We start from the raw sequence: 9348 nt of genomic DNA, 5'->3' as shown, positions 1-9348 counted from the left end.
CAGCCGCTCCCACAACGCACTGCGCGGCCAGGGCAGCCCGCCGGGGAAGGGGGAGTGCTGACGTGAGGGTGGCGGGTCCGTGTCCCGCCCCGCGGCCGCCTCCGCCGCGGCGCCGGCCCCGACTCGGCACGGCCCCCTCCGCTCCTGCGGCGCCTCCGGGCCCGGCTGTGCTCCGGCGGGTGCCCTGTATTGGGGCCCCATGCCTGCGGCGTACGGCGCCCGAGGGGCGCTCGGACACCGCAGGGGCGGCGTGGACTCCTCTGCTTGGGGCACCCCCTCTGCCGCCAAGCCCTCAGAAACGTTCTCCTTTTTTTAATTTATTTTTAACTGGCTTGTGGTAGGCGAGGCAATGCTGCTGCTTGCGAGGTGTGCGGCGAGAAAGAAATGAGTTCAAACACCGAAGGTTGAGACTAGCAACCGAGGTTTTGGTTCTACAGCTGGCAGCGGGTGATCTAAGTGAATTCGAAGGTCTCGTTCTACAGGAGAGAAGCTGCTCTGTCCTGTGTGAGGGGAGTGTTTAGTGAGAATATAAATGTATGATGCTGAGGGGAATCCAAAGAAGGTGTATCTGATGCTAAAAGTCTCTTCCCATTGTTCAGTTCTACACGGTAAATGATGATGCTGAGATGTGTAATTGAGGTTGGACATTAGGAGGAATTTCCTCATGGAAAGAGTGATTAGACATTAGAATTGGCTGCCCAGGGATGTGGTGGAGGTGTTTAAGGAAGAACTGGATGTGGCTCTTACTGCCATGGTCTTGTTGATAAGGTGGTGATTGGTTATTGTTTGGACTTGATGGTTTCAGAATGGTTTTCCAACCTGATTCTGTGATTCTGTGAAGGTGTTACTGCATTGCCAGCAATCCCGACTGTTCTGCCAGGTGAAGCAGCCAGTCCCAGTTCTGCAGGCTCACATGACTGCGTGCTGCTTAGATCTGTTCAGATTCACATAGAAATGGAAGGGAATGTGAAAAAAACATGGGTGGATTTTGGTGAACATGAGCTTAATACAACTTAAATAGCACAACAAAACACTAATTGTTGTGGCCATCTGCACTAAGCATATATCTGTATGTATAACTCTTCATTTAATTTTTGCTCAAGCAGAAGATAGAGTCCTGTGCAAAATCAGACACAGATAATACAGTTCGGGCATGTTTGAGGCACATCATTGAAATCCCACATTTTGGCTTCTGCAAATGGAGTAATTGTCATTTAAAACAGTTAAGATTATTAAGAACTTTATTGACTACTACTCATAAATCTGGCACTGCCTCATGGTAAAAATACAAAAAATAGTTTAGAGTTGAAGATGTTTGTTGTTATTCCTTTCAGTTGTCATGAAAGTCTTGTTACAAAACAGTGGTTTATCATTTAGAAAGTTCATTCCTAGAAGAGAGGGACAGAATTCAAATAAAAGAAGTGCTGTAGAAAGAAAACTTCAAAAGCATTCCAGAAGAGTTTAGGAGACAGGATATCACCATGTGCTGATTACCTTGATCCAAGAGCCTTTTGAATCTAAATCAAACCTGTGGATTAAATGCTAAAAGATTAGGAAATGAGATTATTCAAGTCAAAATGCATGTTTAGAGTTGACTTTTGCAAGTTTCCCTTAGCTTTTAACTCTCAAGAACTCTGCCAACAGTTGGCTGTGGCTGTCCTGCGGTCACGGAGCTTTGGAATGCCGGCTAGCAAGCTCCCTGTGACCAGAGGGACACACAAGAGAGGCTGCCCCTGAGCTTCTACCAAGGCCTTTCAGGTGGCAGTGGGTGTAGCAGCGTGGGTGACACTGCAACAGGACACCACTAGGATCCCAAGGTAAAGAGACGAAGGAGAGGACACTGGTATGCAGTCCAATGAAGCTTTATTCACAGAATGGGTCAAAAATGAGTGACAAGGGAAGAGTGGTCTGGCCAGGGTTTTTAAAGGAGGCTACTTTAGGGGGTGGGGCATCACCTAACCAATGGGAGAACACTTGGGGAGGAGCATGGGATCAACAAGATCAATGGGATTAACATGGGAGAGGGGAGAAGCCTCTAGGACAAATCAACTGTTAGAACCAGCGTAATTGACATTGAACATTCGGGAACAAAAAGGGTGGATCTAGGTTGATGGACTGTCTCTGTTCCTCTGGGAGCCTCTCAGAACCCTCTGCCAGTTCTGAGTCGGCAGACACCAGGGGGGCAGTTCCGACACGGCCGACAGCAGGGAGACACTCTCCTGTGCCCCCTAGGTACTGAGGGCACCTAGGCTAGTTGCCTTTGCAGCAGAAGAGACACTAGAGACATCGGTAGAAGATAAAGGGCCGACTGTTAGCAGGGGTTAATCCAAGGTTTTATTCAGGGGCTCTGGGGAGCTCCTGCACCTTAGGGGGCCTCCTGCCGAGAGCCCCGGGAGATGTGCAAGGTTACATTTAACTGGAGTAGGAAACCGAAAGTAGATAACATTTTACTAACCACTAAGTGACCCTAAGGAATGGATATTGGGGGATAGACATTTAGGACAGCGAATGGGGCTAGGCTTGGGGGACTGACCCCTAGCATCTGGCTAATCGCTCGATGTTCTGGACTGAAGCTTCTAGATGGAGGGGATGGGATGCTGAGTGATTGACAGCCAGGGTTGGGATTTGGGGATGATCTCCGCAAGGAAGAGGGATTACACAGGTATAGGGAGTGGGATACAATCTGGAATAAACCATTTGGGAAAAATATGGGGATACAAAACCAGAACTACTTCGAAGTATTACAAAGTATAAAAACACACTACAACAATGGACAAGGGAAGGGGATAGCACAACTTGGGTTGACAGGTCCATACGAGGGAAGGAAGGGAGGAGCAAGGATCAGGCATGTTGAGGGCCAACTAAGCGGCAGGAAAATTCAGGGGCAAACAACTTGGGAAAAACCATTATGAGGGGATAAAATGGGGGTACAAGGATCAAACCATTTTTCTTAATTAACATTGAACTACTAACTGTTGCAATTGGAATAACTATAGAACTCATAAAACATACCACCACATTTGGCTTTCTGTTAGACTTCAGCATGCTATAGTCTGGATCTGGCACACTAGTTGCCTGTTCACATTTACCATAAATAATGACTAAAAGCATAACTTGCAGCTAGATTTTGGAAGTGACTTCTGGAAGGGTTTGTTTCCTACTCTTTCCCCCACCCCTTTAAAGCTTTTTGTCTTATGGGATTTGTTTGCAATCTGCTAGCTGAATTTCGGAGGCAAGTTTGCCAGATCTGGGGCTGTATCATCATTCTGCACATCTGGAAGTGGTTTATGTGCTCTCATTCTTCCAGTACAGCGTCTGGACTCTGCCTTATTCCTCAGCAGCAGAGAAAGGAAAGAAAACCAGCACAACTCCAAAGTAAACTTTGAAGAGTTTGAAAAAGGAATCAAATTATAAAACTGTTACTTTGCCCTGTAAGGCCCTCGTGTGGGTGACTTCAAAGGAGGATGGTGGTCGAGGACGCTTTGGCAAGAGTGCTTATGGCTGTGGGCTATCTAGGATCCAAGTAAATAACTCCACAGCGCTTCAGGAGAGAAGAGTCCCAAATACTGTGCTGCTTTGAAGAGGTAAAAAGACTAATTAAGCAGGAAATATCTGATCAGTAATGTCACTGTTTTTTGAGCTTTCCCTTCTGCAGCCCCTTGCTTTGTTATAGGATTTGGCAGCTGAGTTAGGGACTGCCAGGTTCCAGGAAATAATGTCTACCGTAAATGAGTAAATATTTGCAGGGGAACAAATATACCTCTCTTTCCTTAAAAATCAGTAGGTAATCAATTGGTGTTTCAGGGGCGTAGGAATGCTGTAGTTGTAGAATTCAGACTTGTGTGAGAGTCTGTCTTTGGATTTTAAAGTTTAAAACATGGTTCAGTTTATGTGGATTTAATAGTTTCTGGAGATAACATGAAACTGTGGCTGTGCTCCTTTCATCTTGTAGTGATCATCAGGATTATTTGTAGCTACTGTTACAAATGGTAATTCAAAGGTAGCTCCGTGGAAATCAGGGGAAGATTGTGATCAGCTAAAGTGGGGTTAGAAAATTAGTCCAAGAGCATAGCAGGTTCTGTTGTCCCTCTGCTTACCTAAATGTGTAAAGTTTTTAAGTGTAAAAGAAAGTAATACTTCTGTGTAATGCATGAGAGAAAGGCTTTCTCAGCTGTGTTTTTTTCTGACAGATAAGCTTGATTTCCTCTGTGTAAATTAATGCCACATGAAGAGAATGGTCTCCTGGAATGTAGATAAGTAGTGCAGATGTGGAAGAACTTCCGGAGTACTCCTTTCTCACTGCGATTTAGCCATTAGTTGACTTAAATAAATTTGAATATAAATGGTTTGTAGACAATGCCACATCTTAAATTTCATATATATATATTTGTTATTGTTGTTGTCATTTAACTTGTTGGTCAAAGTAAAGACTAATTTAATATTGCCTGAAGTTGAGCACTAACCAATGGGAGGTGGTCAGCTTTGTGACTCAGATTTCAAGAATTCTTGCTGTTCTGTCTGATTTGTCAAGGAGCTGGAATAAACTTCACTTTTGTGTGTGCACAGAACCGATCTTATATCTTAATCTGTGTGGTAATGTGTCCATATCTGTAGGTGTGGAAGCAGGTAAAATTGTTTTTTGTTCTATCCCTACGTAGTGTAAAGGTTGGATTACACAGATGGATTTTTCTCTCCCATCCAACTTCTGGTGCTGTTTTTTACTGTTGGTGGTTGTTGTTTTGGTTATGTGCTTTGTGTTTTCTTTCATAAACAGTAGTTTTGGGTCCAGAATTCAATCGAATGTTGTATTTCTCATAATCCTGTACTTTAGGGGTTATGTTCTGTCTTCTCAGACATGGCTGCTCTCAGGCCTGGACTAGAAGCACAGTTTTAGGGAAGGCTATCTCATTTTGTTCAGCATCACAAAATGTGCATAAATACAAGCCTACTACACCCACTGGAAGAATACAGCTGTAAGAAAATATTTGCACTATTGCTCTGAAATTTTTGAGGGTCTTGAAGACACTGCCCTGGTATAAGGTTCCCATATGTTTGGGAATGCATACTCCAGCAAGACATTAGTATTTGCTGTAGTTACTATGTTGGAGGTGAAATCAGAGATAAATGTATTTATAAATTGCATTGGTGCATGTTTTAATACTTCTTTGCACAGTATCTTAAAATGTACTAAAAATCACCTACTGGTGTAGAAGATCAGGTGGGATTTATGAAAATGTTTTTCAAAACCTATTAGTTGCTAAATTATTAATAAAAATACTTCAAACCATAAAGCTAGTATTTGTTCAAAAACAAAAGGTATTTACAGAGATTAATTGTCATTTTACTTTTACCAGTTCCATAGTAAAATTTGATAATCCAAACCCTAGACCTTTATATAATTAACAAGAATACGCTTCTGGCATCAATGTTATTTCTCACTTTTATTTTTTTTCTTTTAATTATTTTTTATTTTAGTTTACCATAAATCACAGTTCTCATCTAACAGGACACATGGCTCTTTTAAAGAAAGGTAAGAGAGATTAAAAACATTTGAAAGATGTATTTTTTAAAAGAGGACAGAAATATGAAATCCCATTTCTCATGCAACTGTTTTCAGAGTTGCGTACAAATTTATAGTTCTGGTATTGCTAAATTATGCTTAACTTTAAGTATGCAGATAAGCCTTTTCCTGTTAATTGTGTCAGATAAGTACCACCATAATTCACATTAATTTAAAATTACTTAGTGCTTTAGTTCATGAGACTGGAGATTGTGAAATTTCCCACCAATACTGCAAGTAGCTGCTGTTTTCACGTGAATTCTGCCCAGGGCACTGAAGCTGAATTTTACAGAGATCTGCACATTAATGCTGTTCATACTCAATATTGAGGTGTGGCCCCCAGAATTTTGGGGTTCTCATCAGCTGTAAGGGTCAGTGACTGAAAATGGACTTTTGCATTTATTTATGTGCCCAAAATTTCTCAGAAGTCAGTGGGCTTTTTCCTCAGCTGGTTTAAATTAGTGCAGGTTTGGTTTACCAATTTCAATCTAGTCTTGTGCCCAGTGGTGGCCAGTTGGCCATTTTGATTAAAATAGATCAAAACTCTGCTCCCTTTGCTCTTTTGAACACCTTAAATACATTTTATGATGGTACAAAAGTAACAAAGTAGTCTGAAACAAAGAACACCCATTTTGATGAGGGCAAGGTATTCCTTCCCTATTGTGCTTGGTGAGCTGTCCCAACACCTGCACATGCTTGGTTTGTGTTGAATGACTTAAACCTGTACAAGACAGTCTTCTAGGAACTATGAATCAGAATATAAAGTCAGGTATTTGCCTTGCTTGATTTTACTGATTTAAATTACACTGTCAAAATAAGTATTTTCGAATATTTTGGAACATTCCTGGTTTCACTAGCATGGTGGGTTTGTTTTTCTAGAATTTTTAGGGTTTTGCTCAAATACACTTTCAGGATCTGAGCATTGAAATAGATATAAAAATTCTCCTGTGTCTGAAGTTTCATCAGGGAAGCATAATAGAACGGAAGGGCTACATAATAAGAATTAACTCATTAAGTGAGTGTAAACAGACAACAGACTAGCCAGGAAAAAAACTGTTCTGAGCTCCTGGTTAAATTTAGAAATATGTGTATTTTCTAGTATGGATAACCCAAATATATTGTGACTCTTATGATTTAGTGAGCAAATTAACCATGAAAATCAGATTGTTGGCGATTATTTTAATAAGGGAGAATTATTGTTATGTTTCTAATATTTCAAGTTTTTAGGTTGATCAAATAACATGAGAAAAACACAACAGATACAGGTTATCGAATTTTTCTATCACCTGTACTAGTTGCAAATTGGGGGTATTTTTCTTTAGTCAGATACTTGGGAAATAGCTGTTATAGTGATTGTTAACACATTCTCCCTCTTGTTGCAGTTAACCAGATCTTATTGTTACTTCTTGTCTTAACTGTGTGCGCTATTCTGTATAGAAACGTTCACCAAGTGCCCTTGGCATTAAGAAATGAAACAGGTAAGTGACTCTCACTTCAGTTTCATTTATGTTCCTGTTTTGTATTCCTCATGTCTTAACTTGAACAGCACTTTTCACCTTACTGAATGTTTTGCAGTAGATGAACTACTCACACTGTTTCTTAGTCTCACATAGTCTGTAACAAAAAGCATTTTGCTTCTGAATTACGTGAATAAAATTATAGGAGATTGATATTGATGACTAAGAGTTGTAATTCTGATTAAGTTTCTATCCAGATGTCACTGATGTAGATGGATGCTGGAGTATGTCCTTACTTGAGCTGAACAGATTGGAGTTGTCAAGTGGTAATGAACTTTGATCATGCCCTGCCTCCTTGGCTTGATTATTAATTTCAGATAGGCCATAAAATCTTCATATTTACAGCAGAAGTTTTAGCTGAAATTTTTATAGTGACAGAAACCTGCTAGGTTAATTAGGTTGGACTAGTACTAAATGTAGTAAGCTATTTATATAGTACCTTTATGAAGAGCTGGCTTACTGCTGCCAAGGTAAACAAACTCTATCTTGATATAAATAATTTATTTTCAATATATTTTTGTTGAGGTTGTTATGACTGTAATTGTTATGTTTTAGCCATTACAGTTATATCTGTTTAAGTCCTGTAAGTTAATCAGTGCTAATCAGGGATATAAATCCTTAGCAGGAATGTGACCTGATTCAGTGTAGTCTAGGGTTTTTTCCCTTATATCGTTAGCAACTTCCTGCTGATATAAACTTTTGCACTCTTCCTTTCAAGCCAGCTTGCCAAAGAAGTGGAGCTCATGCAATTGCACTGTCTCTTTGACTTGCCTCCTTCCTTTGATAATTTTGGAACTTATTGTTCAATTTGCACTAAATATAGCTGAGAAGTAGAAGTCTCAAAGGTATTCAAACCTCTCCAGATTTCATATGAATAAGCAGCTACATGAAGAACAGCCCCTGCTGAGTAGAAGATTCTGAGAACTCTCTTATTTATTCTATTTGGAGGCATCCAACCGTCCAGTCAACCTGCAAGTGGTTCTGGATTAGCAACAGCTCAAGCTATGTGCCTTGCGAGATGGGAATGTGTGTAGGATGTAGTAGGGAAAAATGCAGTGGTGATAGAATGATTCCACTGCTTATGGTAGTACTTACTCATTTTTGTGACCCAGATCTGGTGTAAAATGTAAAATGTTTCTTGTAGTGGATTTGGAGAACCTTGAGGAAATGGAGGAAGAAATCCCAGTGGTAATCTGTGCTGCTGCGGGCAGGATGGGTGCGGCTGTAGCAGCAATCAGCAGCATCTACAGCAACACAGAGGCCAATGTTTTATTCTACATCGTTGGGCTGAAGACAACCATCCCACACATTCGGTACACATCAGCCTTGCTTTGTTTTGGGCTGTAGTTAGAGCCATGTTGTTGTTCCTCCTAGCGCAGGCACTAGTCCTTTTGGACTTCAGAGGACTTTTCAGAGAAATCTAGTAGTATTGGGAGCAACCCCCAGGATTATGTATGTGATAAACAAAGGACCACTTTGTCCTCCACAAGGCACTGACTCGTGCAAAGAGGTGTGAAATAACCAGACCATGCCATGCCTGTTCTTAGGTTTGGATAGTTAGGATGCAGAAGAATCTGTAGTGAGGTAAGGATACACTGCCAGCTTGTCACAATCCCACTTTGTGCCACTGTACTTATTTCTCTTCTGGTGCTGAATCTTCATCTTCAGAGTAGAAAAAACTTGCTGTTTAAAGCTAATTTCTGTTGATGATGTATTAAAGTTCTAAAAAGAGGCCCTAAAAGTATTGTGATGACTTTCTTTCCATTTCACTTCGTTCCTTAATTTTTCATGTAATTTCCTGTCATGAAATAAGAATTCTTCATTTCATGACAGGAAATGAAATCTTAGGATTTCAATGAATATTCATCTCATTAAATTTCAGTTCATTTCACAGCACTTCATTCCATTCAATTTAATTGTTTTCACTTAATTTCAGAATTTTCTTCTTCTCAGTTTTACTGCAATACATTTTCCTTTCCTTTCTATCCGTTTTGATTTAGTCTATCTTTTCTCATTTTATTTCCCTTCCTGAAACGAAAATTCCTCATTTCATGAAAGGAAATGAAATCTCAATATTTCAATGAATATAATTTCTTGAGGTTTCATCTCATTTCAATGCACTTCATTTCATTCTATTCCCTTTCACTTGTTTCACTTCATTACATACTTTTCTTCTTTTTTCATTCATTATATTTCATGTATGTTCATTTCACTTCATTCCTTGATTTGTTATTTATTTTCCTTCATAAATGAGAATTCTTCATTTCATGA

The 9348-nt window shown here is 40.2% G+C and overlaps 1 protein-coding gene across 3 annotated transcripts in view; it reads left to right on the top strand.

Annotated features, from left to right (window-relative positions):
* The first annotated feature begins 19 nt into the window (after window positions 1-19).
* Window positions 20-9348, top strand: part of GLT8D2 (glycosyltransferase 8 domain containing 2) — an 18704-nt gene continuing 9375 nt past the window's right edge. The window contains exons 1-6 of one of the 3 annotated variants that reach the window (XM_074539279.1): window positions 20-468; window positions 1645-1817; window positions 3308-3584; window positions 5476-5530; window positions 6943-7038; window positions 8222-8390. In XM_074539279.1, coding sequence (XP_074395380.1) covers window positions 5512-5530; window positions 6943-7038; window positions 8222-8390 — 284 coding nt within the window. In that variant the 5' untranslated portion in view covers window positions 20-468; window positions 1645-1817; window positions 3308-3584; window positions 5476-5511. Of the gene's footprint in view, window positions 1818-3307; window positions 3585-4853; window positions 4974-5475; window positions 5531-6942; window positions 7039-8221; window positions 8391-9348 lie in introns of all 3 variants that reach the window. The other 2 variants (XM_074539278.1, XM_026797813.2) reach the window with 2 other exon arrangements.

Source organism: Zonotrichia albicollis, chromosome 4, assembly GCF_047830755.1.
Source record: "Zonotrichia albicollis isolate bZonAlb1 chromosome 4, bZonAlb1.hap1, whole genome shotgun sequence".
Taxonomy (NCBI): domain Eukaryota; kingdom Metazoa; phylum Chordata; class Aves; order Passeriformes; family Passerellidae; genus Zonotrichia; species Zonotrichia albicollis.
This window is presented reverse-complemented; position numbering and strand designations above follow the sequence as displayed.